At 43.1% G+C, this 15,497-nt stretch overlaps 1 protein-coding gene across 1 annotated transcript in view; it reads right to left on the reverse strand.

Annotated features, from left to right (window-relative positions):
• DOK3 (docking protein 3) overlaps positions 1 to 15,497 on the reverse strand; it is an 18,229-nt gene continuing 2,732 nt past the window's right edge. Inside the window, exons 2-5 of the mRNA XM_053292690.1 lie at positions 9,973 to 10,263; positions 8,245 to 8,335; positions 4,865 to 5,037; positions 1 to 1,112 (exon numbers count right to left, since the gene is read on the reverse strand). Coding sequence (XP_053148665.1) covers positions 324 to 1,112; positions 4,865 to 5,037; positions 8,245 to 8,335; positions 9,973 to 10,263 — 1,344 coding nt within the window. The 3' untranslated portion in view covers positions 1 to 323. The remainder of the gene's footprint in view (positions 1,113 to 4,864; positions 5,038 to 8,244; positions 8,336 to 9,972; positions 10,264 to 15,497) is intronic.

Genomic DNA, 15,497 nt, shown 5'->3' on the forward strand with positions numbered 1-15,497 from the left:
TGACAGTCTAAGAAATTCCATTTATTGAGAGACACAAGGGAAAAAAGAAGACCTCAACATATACAGGTCCAGCTGGTTTCCCGGATGCCATTACACCCACCTACTTCTAACTATTCAAGACCGACACAGTGGAGTGGCTATAGCTAGCCTGGTCTCCAAGCCACTATCATCTTATTTGAGAGGTTGTATCCCCAGCTCATGAAAATTCTCCATCAAACTTTGAGGATATCAGGACACATCTAGAAGAAAAAGAAGTGAGGGGGGGCATTGATGGGAAGAACTCCAGGCCTTCAGACTAGTCCCCACAGCCAAAGGGCTCCCCATTAGGACTTGTCTACAGGACTAGTGTTCTTGCTGGACGTCTTTGAGGCGCCTCCTTCTCTGCTCAACATGCTGACCAACTTGTGCTTGAAAGCACCAGCCCCTCTTGCCTTGGGTTTGGCATTCCCATCATCCCCACTCTCTGTCCCTTTACAATCCACCTTGGGATGGCGCTGGGTTTCTGGGGAGGAGTCAGCTCTCACACTGGGGTTCAGGCCAGGGTGGCTACTGGAGCATTTGGCCACTACAGGGCTGTTGTCATAGAGGGGCGATGGCTCATTGCCATCAGGGAAGTCCCTGTAGCCAAGAGTGTGCTGCTCCAGAGCACGCAGGTTCTCGTAGAGATGTTCAGAAGAGACTTGCTCTCCCTGCCATTTGGATTCTGCCTCTGTCTTGCCCCAGGGCTGGAACAGGATTGGTGAGCTCTTGCCAATGGAAGCATAGATGATGGGTGGCTCACGATCCCCGCTCTCTGGAGATGCTGAACGGCTATTGTTACTGGGCACTAGTGAGAGTCCCATTTCCACATCCTCCTTTGGGTTTCTTGTATACAATGGTTGCATTTCCTCCAGGTTCTCTGCGCTGCTGGGCCATGACCAGCCCCCAGCTTTCTGCATACAGTCTTGGCCTGGGGAAACCCCAGCTTTCCTGTCTGTCTCCAGAAGAGCAGCTTTTTGGCAGTCTATGGCAGCGGAGACAGCTCTGAAGATCTCTGCAGCCCGTAGGGTGTTAAAAGTGAAGAGGCCCTCTCCAGACTCGCAGCGGCGTCCTGCCTCAAAAGAGAACACAGTCTGGGGAAAAGGAAAAGAGAAGGAAAAGGGATTATCTTAAAATGTTCTTATACTCTGCCAGATTAATTCTCTTGTCACTGAACTCTTTGTCTGTGGAGCTCATTCTCATCATAGACTTGATCCAAGAAAAACAGATTTAATTGTTAATTAGATATATTTATCTATCAAGATGTGCATTTAATAAGCCTCCCAGAACAACTGCATGATGCCTTATTTCCTTCAAATTTCATCTTAAATCCTACCTTTTTAAAGAAACCTTTGGCACAACCACCAAATCCCCATTACCTGCTGTAACTAAGCTTAAGTAAGTGGCACTGAAATAATCACATATTGTTCCCCTGTTTTCCCCAACCTGCATTTCCCTTGCTTTCCTCTGCAGTCTCCCTCACATCAATATCTAGACTGCATGACCCTCGGAGCAAAACCTGTCCTCATATTCCTTGTAAAGCACCATGTACAAATATGGCACTATATGGATAAATGACCTTGGAAAGGATATTTAGATACCATGACATGTCTATACCTACAAAGATTAGAATTGTTTGGACAGTGGTTTTCCCCATGACACTCTATGGATGCAAAAGCTGGACTTTGAAGAAGCAAGATAGAAAAAGCATTGATGCTTTTGAATTTTGGTGTTGGAAAAAACTTTTGAGGATACCATGGACAGCCAGGAAAACAAATAAATGGATCATAGAACAAATCAATCCAGAATTTTCACTTGAGGCACAAATGACCAGGCTCAAACTATCATACTTTGGACACATTATGCGAAGACCCAGGTCCCCTGAGAAGTCCATAATGCTGGGGAAAGTGAAGGAAAGAGAAGAGGACGACCAGCAGCAAGGTGGATGGACTCGATTATGACAGCAGTGAATGCACCACTGAGAGATCTTAAAGGCCAAGTTGAAGACAGGTCATCCTGGAGAGAGTCTATCTATGCGTTTGCTAAGAGTCAACATCAACTTGACGGCACTTAAATAATCAATCAATCCTAGATATATAAGTAGCTGCCTTCTGCTGAGATCACAGATCCATCCAGCCCAGAACTGCCAATGCGAACGGGCAATGGTTCCTTAGAATTTCAGTCAGAGTGGTCTCTCACCCCTGCTACCTGCAATCTTTATACCTGGAGAGGGCTGAGACTGAACACAGAATCTTCTACATGCAAAGTATGTATGTATGTATGTATGTATGTACACACACAGAGTAGTTCCACTTGGATCTAGACAGTATACTTTCAGGTACCAGGGAGATGAAGCAGAGTAGCAGGGAAATACATTGTCAAGTCAAAAGGGTGAGGGAACTTAGTGACTTCATTCCTTTGACTGGAGAGGGAAAAGGAAGTGAAAGCATTTCAACTTTGGCCACCAATCATTGTGACTGGGTATGATGGGAAAGTAGCTAATGCAACTCTGATTTTCAAAAAGGGATCCAGGAGGAACCAGAAACTACAGGCCAGTTAGCTCAACTTCTGTGTCAAGTAAATTGATGGAAAGCGTACTTAAGGACAAAATTGTTAAACATACAGAAGAACAGGCCTTGCTGAAGAACCACCAGCATGGCTTCTTCAAGGGCAGGTCTTGCTTCACTAACCTTTTGGAGTTCTTTGAGAGTGTCAACAGGAATGTGGATAAAGGTGATCCGGTTGAAATAGTATACCTGGACATCCAAAAATCTTTTGATAAAGTTCCTCACTAAAGGCTTTTGAGTAAACTTAGCAATCATGGGATAAGGGAACAGGTTCATGTGTAGATTGATAACTGGATGAAGGACAGGAAAGACGGTAGGTAAAAATGGACAGTTTTCACCATGGAGGGAAGTAAGAAGTGGGGTCCCCCAGGGATCTGTACTGGGACCAGTGCTCTTTAACTTGTCCATAAATGATCTAGAAGTTGGGGTGAGCAGCAAGGCAGCCAAATTTGCAGATGACACCAAACTATTTAGGGTAGTGAAATCCAAAACAGATTGTGAGGAGCTCCCAAAAGATCTCTCCAAATTGGGTGAGTGGTCAACATAATGGCAAATGTGGTTCAATGTAAGCAAGTGTCAAGCGATGCATATTGGAGCAAAAAAAACCCCTTAACTTCACAAATATGGTGATAGGGTCTGAGCTGTTGGTGACTGACCAGGAGAGAGATCTTGGAGTCATTGAAAGTATCAAAACAATGTGTGGCAGCTGCGGGAAAGGCTAATTCCATGCTAAGGATTATTACAAAGGGGAAATAATACTGCTAATATTATCATGCCCTTATACAAATCTATGTTGTGGCCACATTTGGAGTACTGTGTGCAGTTCTGGTCACTGTATCTTAAGGAGGACATTGTAGAACTGGAAAAGGTGCAGAAGAGGGCAACCAAGATGATCAGGGGCCTGGAGCACCTTCTTTTTGAGGCAAGACTACAACATCTGAGGCTTTTCAGTTTGGAAAAAAGAGGCAACTATGGAGAGACGTGATAGAGGTGCATAAAATTATGCATTGAGTAGAGAGAGTGGACAGAGAGAAATTTTCCTCTCTCTCACACAACACTAGAACCAGAGGCCATCCCTTGAAACTGAAGGCCAGGAAAGTTAGGACCAACAAAAAGAAGTACTTTTTAACACAGTGCATAGTTAATCTATGGAATTCTTTGCCACAGGATGTGGTGATGACCACCAGCTTGGATGGCTTTAAAAGGAGCTTAGACAAATTCACAGAAGACATTTCTATCAATGGCTACTAGTCTGGTGGCTGTAGGCCACCTCCAGCCTCAGAGGAAATATGCCTTTCAATACCAGTTGCAGGGAAGAAGCAACAGCCGGAGAGAGGGCATGCCTTCATCGCTTGCCTGTGGGCTTCTCGGAGGCATCTGGCTGGTCACTGTGTAAAGCAAGATGCTGGACTGGGTAGGCCTTGGGCCTGATCTAGCTGGGCTGTTTTTATGGGAGTTGTAGTCCAGCAATATCTGGGGACCCAGGTTTGAGAACTCCTGGCTTAAGCCAACCCAACAGAGTCTGAAACTAGTATGGTAGAATTTAGCAAAGAGCTTGCTTTTCTCTGGAGAACTGCCTGAATTTCCTTAGCAAGGCCCACCTCTGAGCATCCTCTGGTTATTACAATCAGAAGTAAATTGGAGAGATTCCAGGCTGAGGTTCTGGAGCTGTGCGTGCAGTGCCATGTGGGGTCTGGGAAGTGATTGTGTGCAAGAAGCAATTCCAGTCCATCAGCTCAGGCAGCCTAGATCAATGTCAGCTGCCTGGGCCAACCGGGATTGCTCCTTACCCATGACCACTTCCCAATCCTCTGCCTGACATTTCTGCCTCATGACTGTGAGAGCACACATGGCTGCAGAATCTCAGCTGGAAGCTCCCCCAACTTACTTCTGATCATGCAAACCAGCCCCTAATACAGGAGTGGGCAAACCTAGCCCTCCATCTGTTGTTGAATTATAACTCCCACCTCCCCTAGCCACTATAAATTGTGGCTGGGGATGCTGGGAGCTGTAGTCCAAAGACAGCTGAAGGGCCAAGTTTGCCCACCCCTGCCTTAGTAGTATGTGCTACCAGTGCCCAGGGGCTGCTTATTTTGGAACTTGCCTCTGGGCTCAAGATATGACTAAGGCCTGCACATTCACTAGGAGCTCTGACGCTCTCTGCCCAGAGGTTGCAAGGCAACAGAGGATGTTCTCTGCAGTCTACTTCTCCCAACAGTGGTCAATGGAGGTGCAGCAGGCTGCCCTGCAACCATTAGAAGCTCAAACAACATGGATACCTTTTCCTGGCCAAATCTTCGGAGGAAGGCGTAAGGCCAAGTGTAGAGGGTTTTTCCAGACTGTGAGTCCTTCAGCATCAGGTGCTCAGCTAAAGGCACCAGCAGATAGTTCCCTTTCAGATGACATCTGGCAGAAGCCTCTGTCTGGAAGGCAACCACTGGAAACTCACAGGCTATTGAGAAGATATTGAAAGAAGTTACCATATGCATACCAAAAAGAAGAAAAAGATACCACCCAGGACCATACCAGCATGCCTAACAAGTAGAGTCAAAGCAACTATACAAAGGGAAAATACCTCCTTCAGAAAATGGGGGTTCTGCCCAAATGAGAACAAAAAGCAACACAAGCTCCAGGCTCAGCTTCCTAAGGAAATGCAAGGAGACAATAAGGGAAGCAAAAGAAGAGTGTAAGGAGCATATGGCTAAGAGCATCAAGGAAAGCTTCTATTATTGTAGTTTTAAATAAACTCCATGCCCTCTGGAGTCTCTCTAGCGAGAAGAAACAATGGTTGGCTACAAGCCCAGGTAATGTTGTTTGTTTTAAAAGCCCAGAGTGTACAGAGCCACAGGAATTAAAATCAAATTGAAATGGAGGGCATCTATGAGACTTGAGAGATGTGATAATAAAAAATTATTTAAATACATCAGAAGCAGGAAATCTACCAGGGAGGCAGTAGAGGACATGGGCATGAAAGGGATGCTTAAGGAGGGTGTGAAAATTGCAGAAAAGCTGAATTAGTTATTTGCAACAGTCTTCACTGTAGAGGATAGAGGGCAGATAACCACACCTGAACTGAGCTTCTCAGGGAGGGAGGGAGGCTGAATAATTTAGTCTAATAAAAGTGACAAGAGATTATGTTCTAAGCTGTCTTGAAAAATTAAAAATTAACAAATCACTGGGGCCAGATGGCATCTACCCAAGAGTTCTTGAAGAACTCAAATGTGCAATTGCTGATCATCTGGCAAAATATGTAATTGTCCCTTAAATCAGGCTCTCTGCCAGAGGACTGGGAAGTAACTAATGTAACACCCATTTTCAAAAAGGGATCTGGGTGGGGGGTCCAGTTAATTTATTCATTCGTTCATTCATTCATTCAATTTCTATACCGCCCTTCCAAAAATGGCTCAGGGCAGTTTACACAGGGGAAAAACAAACAAACAAGGTGGAATCCTGTCCCCAAAGGGCTCACAATCTAAAAAGAAACTTAAGATAGATACCAGCAACAGTCACTGTAGGTACTGTGCTGGGGGTGGATAAGCTAATTACAGACCAGTTAGCTTAATGTCTGTTCCAGGTAAATTGGTGGAAAGCATCGTTAAAGATAAAATGGATAAACATATAGATTAACAGGCCTTGCTGAAGGATAATCAGTATGGCTTCTGCAAAGGTAAATCATGCCTCACTAACCTTTTTGAGTGTCAACAGGCACATGGATAGAGGTGATTCAGTTGACATTGTATATATGGACTTTCAAAAGGCTTTGACGAAGTCCCTCATCAACTCTCTTGAGTAAATTTAGTAGTCATGGGATAAGGGAAAATATGTGTTTATGGATTGGTAACTGTTGAATGACAGGAAACAGAGGGTAGGAATAAACTGATAATTTTTGTAATGGAAAGATATAAGAAGTGTAGTCCCTCAGATTCTGTATTGGGACCAATGCTTTTCAATTTATTCATAATTGATCTAGAAATCAGGGTAAGCACCAAGGTGGCCATATTTGCAGATTACGCTAAACTATTTAGGGTAGTGAAATCCAAAACAGATTGTGAAAAGTTCCAAAAGGGTCTCTTCAAACTGGGTGAGTGGGCAACAAAATGGCAAATGCCATTCAATGTAATGTGATGCACACTGGAGCAAAAAAACAAAACAAAACAAAACCAACAAAACAAAACAAAACAAAACACCTAGCTTTACAAAAGGCAGGATACAATATATTCAATACATACATACATTCCAATATAAGATGTATTAACTATATTATTGTTATTACTTATTGCAGCTGCTCTTTTTCTCCACACCTTCAAAAGGTCGTTTTGAAACCAGCTGTGAGAGCTGTTCAAAGTGAGATCAGCATCCATGTAATTGCAGCTTCAGCTGATACAACAGCTACGCCCATTTCTGGAGGTAAATGATGTTAAAACAGTGGTACATTCACTAGTAACCTCCAGGCTTGACTACTGTAATGCGCTCTATATGAGGCTGCCTTTGTACATAGTTCGGAAACTACAATTGGTACAGAATGAGGCAGCCAGACTGGTCTCTGGGACAACCTGAAGGGACCACGTAACACTGCTTTACAAAGAACTGCACTGGCTGCTTCTATGTTTCCAGGCAAAATACAAAGTGCTGGTCATGACCTATAAAGCTCTTAATGTCTTGGGTCCAGGGTACTTAAGAGAGCACCTTTTTTGTCATGAACCCTGTTGCCTATTAAGACCAGCTGGAGACGTTACAGTTGCTGCCAGCTCATTTGGTGGTGACTTGGGACTGGGCTGTTTCTGTAGCTGCCCCGGAGCTTTGGAATATGTTCCCTGTTGAAATAAGAGCATCTCCTTCTCTGTTTGCTTTCAGGAAGACTTTCAAGATGCACCTTTTTTTCACAGCCTTTTAACTGAAATTAAATTTTAATAACCTGTTTTAGGAGATTGTGTTTATTGTGTTTTGTGGAATTTTAATCTGTTTTTACTTTTCTACATTGTGTTTTAAATTTTGTTCACCGCCTAGAGATGTACACATTAGGCAGCATGATAGACAGACAGACTGACAGATAATCTGCTGGGTTTGCTTTGCAAGGTCTCTCATGACAAATCCCCAAATTGCTGTTGGTGAAGCACTTTTAAAGGGGACATTTTAAGGTGGGAGGGAATGGGGTGTGCAGGGAGAAAGTGAAATGCCTCTCTAGATCTTAACTCAAAAGAATGAACACAGAGCTTTTGCAGGTATGAATAAGAAGCTGCAGCGTGCATGTCAAAAAGCACTACGCAAGCCATAAACAACATGCAGCATTATTGCCAGAGCACACATCAACAGAAACACGGCCAACCCTACCTCAAGCAACATTAAGAAGAAGCACATGGTTAATTATACAGTCGGTTGTGTTTTTGCCCCCACTAGGGCTGCCATTTGAGGCTGCCATTTGGATTTTCTGCTTCAGGCACCAAAGCATCTTGGGACAACTCTGAGCACAGGATTGGAACCTCTTTGGCAATCCTAGCTTGAGCAAAGGTCCACCTCATTAGGCTGGATCAAGTAAACAGCTCTCTCTTCAACCAGCTGCCACTTGTACCCAAAGCTAGGACCACAAGGAGCTTCATGCCCTTGATGCCCTGGGCTCCTCCAAGCCCATCACCCCACCCATGGGGCCCAAGGCACATACTTTCTTTCCAGGAGGAGTAGATAGCATTTTCTTCCATGAGGTGTTGTGGGCTGGGAGCATTTCCAGGGGTGCTTGATGAGGCAGGTTTCTTCTGCATGCACCAGAGCAAAGAAAGGAGGTGGTAAGGACAACATTTCAGACATTAGAACAGAATAGCAACCAAGACAGACAGATGCGGGCCTTATTCCGACACCCACAGCCTGAACATAGGCTAATTTCCATGGTCGTACTCCTCTCCATTCTTATATGCTAGCAAAATACGTCACTACAGATTATCCCATCTAGCCTCAACAACCCTGCCCTCTGTATCTTGTCCTTGTGTCTCCTATCTATTCAACTGTAAGCCTACAAGTCAGAGAGCAATTTAATTTAATTTAGTAAAGCTCCTGGTTGTAGGTTGTAGGTCATAGGCCACAGAAATAACAGTACTAGTCACTTTCTTGCAGCCTACGCTGTACCATCAAGAAAGTAAGCATCATAAAAGAGTGCCTTTAATGTGCAAAGTGCATCACAGTTTTATCATCCAACTTTGGTAACAAGGCTGTTATCTTCATATGGAAATAAATAGAAGCCAAAGCTAATTAAAAGCTTTTGTAAACCTATACATTCAGCCTATACATTCTTCTTAGCAAGTAAGTACTATTGAACAACTGAGGTTAACTTCTAGTAACATGGTTTAGAAACAGGCTGAAGATATGCCCAGAATGTCCCTTGCTTCCTCACTATCTGGGTTTCCAGTGTAATCACATTCTACGATGTTTTTCAAGTTCATAGAATCCTTATATTCATTATCCAAAAGTCAAAAGTGACCCCTCAAGTCAAAGTAACATTAATTACATAAAAACAGCCCTGCTGGACCATGCCCAAGGCCTATCTAGTCCAGCATACTGTTTCTTACAACAGCTCACCAGATGCTTCTGGGAGTCCCACATATAAGAAATAAAGGCATGTCCTCTCTCCTGCTGTTGCTTCCCTGCAGCTGGTATTCAGAGGTATCTAGCCTATGAACCTGGAGATAGCCCATAGCTGTCAAATAATTGATAGCCCTGTTCTCCATGCATTTGTCTAAGCCCATTTTAAACTATCCAAAATAGTAGTCATCACCACATCCCGTGGCAAAGAATTCCCTAGATTAATTATGGACTTGTGAAAAAATGCTTCCTTTTGTTGGTCCTAGATTTCCTGACAATCAGTTTCATGGGACGACCCCTGGTTCTAGCATTGTGAGTGGTAGGAGAAAAACTTCTCTCTGTCCACTCTCTTGACACCATGCATAATTTTATAGACCTCTATCATGTTTCCCCTTAGTTGCCTTTTTTCTAAACTAAAAAATCCCAGATGGTATAGCCTTGCCTTGTAAGGAAGGTGTTCGAAGCCCCTGATTGTATTTGTTTCCCCATTAAGTGAGGCAGGGAACATTAGTCACTATTAGGGACAGGCACGAACTGGTTCGGCAGTCCGGCCCAGTTCATAGGTGGGAGGGTTACACACGCATGTGCACCAGCCACTTCTGATACGGTGCTGATTGGGGCGGCAAGGAGGTACGCTGCCACCCTGCACCAGCAATTTTGCCACAAGAAGCCCCTGAAATAATAGAAAACCTCTGGAGGAAGCAGCAGAGTTTGATGTTGGCTCTGCCATAGGTCTTGTATGGGCAAGAGGCATCTCTCTGTGCTTCAGCAAGACCCAGGGTGGTCCTATTGAATGAAGATGAGACTAGGTCAGTACCTGAAAAGCCAGTTGGCAGATACATTCTATCCAGTCATCTGGATTTTCTGCTGCCAGCAAGAAGCTGCGCTCCACCATGCACAAGTAGAAGGGGGCTGCATCCTTCGGCGAGTTGTGTTCACCAGCCCGTTCCACCGAGACACAATCTGAGAGGCGGATCACCTTGCGGTCACTCTTCCTCAGTGTTGCCTTTTCCACTGCAACGCCTTCGCGGGCCTCAAAATACTCGAGCCGTGCAATGCCAGAGGGGCTGTCAGCAAAGAGCTGGCCCCACACTTTCCTCCAGGTCTTCTGTGAACGGGGGCACAGCATGCAGTCAGGGACGTGCACAGCTTAACAACAGTCCACACTGGGAAATTTGCACACACTCAACACTAACAGATAGTGCTTACTGTTACTAAGACTACATAACACTGACAGGTAGTGTCTAAAGCTACTAACAAGTAGCTCTTCATATTTGCAGACACTAGCCACTTCCCCAGGTACAAATGTGATCCTCCTGCTCTTGGCAACCAGCTTTGAGGCAGTTCGGCCCCGCAAATTAGAGAAGCCAATACGTATTTTGGGATCCTCCATGGTCCCCCTCTGAGGCACTTCACTGCATATAGCCTTGGCTCTGCATATTATTTTGAGTGCCTATGGGCCTGTCACACATCTACAGGAGCCTGGCATCAATTCTCCCCATTCTGATTCACTTTAAAATTAAAACAAAAATCCACAAATGTCTAGCTCTCATAGACTCAAGGAAAACCTAAAAATGTGAGTGATTAAATCCTCAGTAGACAAAAAAGACAAATGCAAAGCTCTCAGCAGGGCCTCAGAGGAATTTTATCAGGGGGTACAAAGTTTCTTTCAGGCCCCTTTCCCTTCTCCATTAGTCATCCTGTTTTTATCCACTATGGTGTTATGCCATGAGCTGTATAGACTGTAAGGCCAAAAAGGGTATGGAAGATGAGAGAGGGTTGAATGGAGCGCTCTGTTGATTTTCTGCATTTGAGGCCTTATGCTCCTGTACTCCCTCCATGATAAATATAAATACAATAAAATAAAAGAGGATCAGAGAGAAGAAAGCACATTTGATTTTAACATCTTGGTTTATGCTACAATACAAATAAGGAGAAAGAATTCACACTGAAACATCATTTTATATTGCAATGCAGATCAGATCATCAGAAGACATAATTATTAGTAAAAAGTTTTGGGTTTTTTTAAAAGGTAGATAGGCTTAGTATTTACTTTTTAAAAAGAGCTTTCCTGGCCTTTTTTGTGTGAAAAATTTCAATTCACAGCATGAAAATTAATTGTTCTGGCAAGGTTTGATTCAATACTTAGCCTGGCCAAATCCACAAGATGTTCCTGAGACATTTTAGACCTTAAATAATTCTGAATCTGCTTGAGTTTGCTAACTGACATCACTGCAGAAGCTACTGTTGCTGGAATTGTTAATAGAATTCTTAAGCTAACACAAACATTGGAAACAAGTCACCAAGTCTGTACTCTGTTAACAAGTTCAACAGATCTAATGGCTTTAAACGTGCATTTACAAAAATTGCTTTATGTACTGAGGGTAAATGTTGCATTTCTTCTCCAAAATTGTCACCATTAAGGTCAGCAGGATATTGCTCTGATAAAGATAAAGCTTTTCTCTCCACATCACTTTCAGACATGGTGAGATATTTTCACAAGAAATCAAATTTTTCTGCCAACTGCTTAACAGCATTGAAGCGGACAGTTAATCCTGCTATAACATTGTCTACCAAAATGTAAAACACACACTTTATGAAGCAGGCCTCTTCTGGCATATCATTTCCTCCAAGTTAGCATGGGGTGTGCTGTCATCATGCAGCCTTGCCCTCTTGCGCCTAACTCCACCACATCTACGGGAGTTTTATTTCTATCTTTAGGTTTGACGCAACCAATTTGGCTTCATTCCACATGCATTTCCAGTTTCGAAGTTTTGTCAGATCTGTGAGGAGAGTTTCTATGTCTGCTACTTCAACATCCAGTGTGGCATCTCTAGCTTGGATGACCTTGTTGCAAATATCTATGCCAGCTAATATTTTGTACCACACAGCTGACATTAACACACAGGAAAAAGATGTCACATAATAAAACTCCATGGACTTCATCTCTTGTTTTCACCATCAAATTTAGTTCTATGAGGTCTTCCAGTGACAATTTAATGCCAGGCAAGTGAGCTGCAAAAGGCTTTACACATTCAACAAGATCTGACCATCTTGTTTCAGACATACCATGAAGAGAACAACCAATACGGTTTTGTAGTAATTCCCACCAATTAAGACTGGAACTGAACAGGTGGTACACAGTCTGAATTGTTGTGGAAAAGGTTATTGCTTCAGGTATGCATTCAGCAGCATCATTTCCACATAAGTTGAGTATGTGACAACCGCAAGGTGAAAAAATTGCTATTGAACATTGTTCTTGTATTTTTGCTTGTGCACCATTGTATTTTCCAGCCACATTTGCCCCATTATCGTAGGCTTGAGCTCTACAATCTCCCATTCTCCCCAGGCCAAACCCTGCTAACTGGGCAAAGAGGCACCTTTTACCGTGGTGATTCTCTTTATTTAGCAGGGGGAGAGTAACTGGCCCTATCCACCCCCAGCACAGTACTTCCAGTGACTGTTGCTGGTGTGTGTCTTAAGTTTTTTTTTAGAATGTGAGCCCTTTGGGGACAGGGAGCCATCTTATTTGTTATTTCTCTTTATAAACCGCCCTGAGCCATTTTTGGAAGGGCGGTATAGAAATTGAATTATTATTATTATTATTATTATTATTATTATTATTATTATTAATTTCTTGTTTACACAGTCAGACAGGTGTTATTGACTGGTTTGTTTTATCCAGACATCGAGTCCTTCCCAAGGACCTGGGATGGCTGAATTTTATCATCAATACTGTTGGTTATTTAAGATATCGTCGCAAAATATAGGCTGTTCCCAGTAAAGCTGCTTTTTGTAATTGGCTGATGGTGATTTCTGTGGCCCCTATGGTGTTGAGGTGCTCTTCAAGGTCTTTTGGGACTGCACCCAGGGCGCCAATTACCACTGGGATTATTTGGGTCTTTTTCTGCCACAGCCTTTCACTTTCAATTTGTAGATCTTTGTATTTGGTGATTTTTTCTATTTCTTTTTCTTCTATTCTGCTATCCCCTGGTATTGCTATGTCAATTATTTTAACTTGTTTTTCTTTCTTCTCCACTACAATTATATCTGGTGCATTGTGTGGCAGATGTTTGTCTGTTTGTAGTCGGAAGTCCCATAATATTTTTACATCTTCATTTTCTTCAACTTTTTCAATTTTATGGTCCCACCAATTCTTGGCTACAGGTAGCTTGTATTTTTTGCAGATGTTCCAGTGTATCATCCCTGCTACCTTGTCATGCCTTTGTTTGTAGTCAGTCTGTGCAATCTTTTTACAACAGCTGATCAGGTGGTCCATTGTTTCATCTGCTTCTTTACAAAGGTGGCACTTGCTGTTTGTGGTGGATTTTTCAACTTTTGCTCTTATTGCATTTGTTCTTAGTGCCTGTTCTTGTGCAGCCAGTATTAAACCCTCTGTTTCTTTCTTCAAGTTGCCATTCTTAAGCCATTGCCAGGTCTTGGTGATGTCTGATTTCCCACTTATATTGTGCAAATATTGACCATGCAGGGGCTTATTTCTCCATTTTTCTGCTCGGTTCTTGACTTGTTCTTTCTTGTAGGCCTGCTTTGTTTCATTGGTGTTGAATAGTTTCTCGTTCTTGACCATTTTAAGTGCATCTTCTTCAATGTCCTTGATATATTCTTCAAGGACTCTTTTCTCCTCCTCTACTGTTTGATGGACTTGCAGCATTCCTCTTCCACCTGAGCTGCGTGGGAGGTAGAGCCTATCGACATCACTGCGGGCGTGCAGAGCATGATTGATGGTCATGATTTTCCTGGTCTTACGATCTAGCGTCTCTAGCTCTGCCTGGTATCATCATCATCATCATCACAATCACTGAGAGGAATTTCAATTAATCAGTTATCAACTGAGCAATTTCTTCCTCTCTTTTGTTGCTACAATCTGCAAACTCGAGAAATATTTTTTGAATCTCATACTGCATTTCTTTTAAAAGTACATATCTCAAAGAAATGTTGTTTGTTAAATATGGGAGGAATCTGGTGTGGCATCTACTATTACTGCAAAGTACTTTGCAGATTGCCTCTCCAGCAAAATGTGTTGTTTCACAAGATTCGAGCATTCTGCAATAAATTCATACTGTGAGTCAGGGGAGAGCTAATCAACTTGAAGCCAATCACTCCTTTTCTGTGACTCCTCTACACTTAGCATATGTTCCTGAAGGATGTGGTCCCACCTGGAGAGCAGTTCAATGAGTCCTAAAAAGTGTCCATTGTTTGAATCACCAGTTCGATGGGATGAACCAGTAAATACCAGACCATCGTTCTCCCAAGAAGAGTACAACATTGATGATGCACTTAAAAAGATTGTACCATTTCACAGCTTCAGTTCCGATTGACACTTCCAAGATGGTGTCAACTCCTGTCCCAGACAAGTGCCTTCCTAGGTCTCGCCAAGCTAGATGACTATTGCCTTTTTCATGTTTTGGGATCCTATAGGAAAGTTTCCATCACTTCCCATTAGAATCCCAGCCTTCAGCAGATACCAGTGCAGATTTAGATGCAGAAGTGCTAGTCTTGAGACTATTGACTGTCTTGTGCCAAAATAATCAACATGGAAAGCAATATAATGTTTGTTTCTGTCAACTCCAGACAAGCCAGTCTCTTACATGTAGTTCTCCATTGGTGCTTTTCGATTTCAGTATGCTTTGTGGGAAAACTTGATTGCAGGTATCTTTTGGGAATGTTTTAGGCAGAGGGATGTGACCATTTGTAACATACTTCTCTATTTCCTTTTGAGATGGAAACTCGGTTGTGATATATCCAATGTCAAGGCCTACATTATGACTACTCCTCTTGTTTTCCAAATCCACTTCCACATGCACCTGTATGTCTGTTTCTTTCTGTTTTCCATTTCCTGCATCTGCCCCTTCATCAAAATCTGGCTGTGCATGATTACACAAATCAACTGCTCCTTGTTTGGGGATGAGGTTTCCAACAGTTTCTACTTGCTCCAATTTTATAGGTGAGTTCAATGAAAATTTTTTGAAGCCGCACTTAATCCATATGGAAAAAGTGTTTGTAGACCCCCTTTTTTCATTTTCCTCTTGTTCTTTCTTGTCTTTTCTTTTCTGGGCTCCTGATTTATGATAATACATTTTGGCGGCAAAAGGAGGGCAGGTGAAAGAGAGGCCAAGGGATTGAAACCCAGGGACAGGTGGACTGCCGCCAATGCCAGCTCTGGCTAACTTTTTGCCAGCTTCTCCCCTCCTGCCCACACTGCACCCAGGGGGCAGGAAGGGAAGGGGCGTGTCAGGTCTCAAGCTGATATCTGTGTGGGACCCCCCCTCCCCGCTTAGACAACTAATCCCACACTTAAAAACGCACTTTGCTCTTTATACG

This window comes from Hemicordylus capensis, chromosome 2 (genome assembly GCF_027244095.1).
Source record: "Hemicordylus capensis ecotype Gifberg chromosome 2, rHemCap1.1.pri, whole genome shotgun sequence".
Lineage (NCBI taxonomy): Eukaryota > Metazoa > Chordata > Lepidosauria > Squamata > Cordylidae > Hemicordylus > Hemicordylus capensis.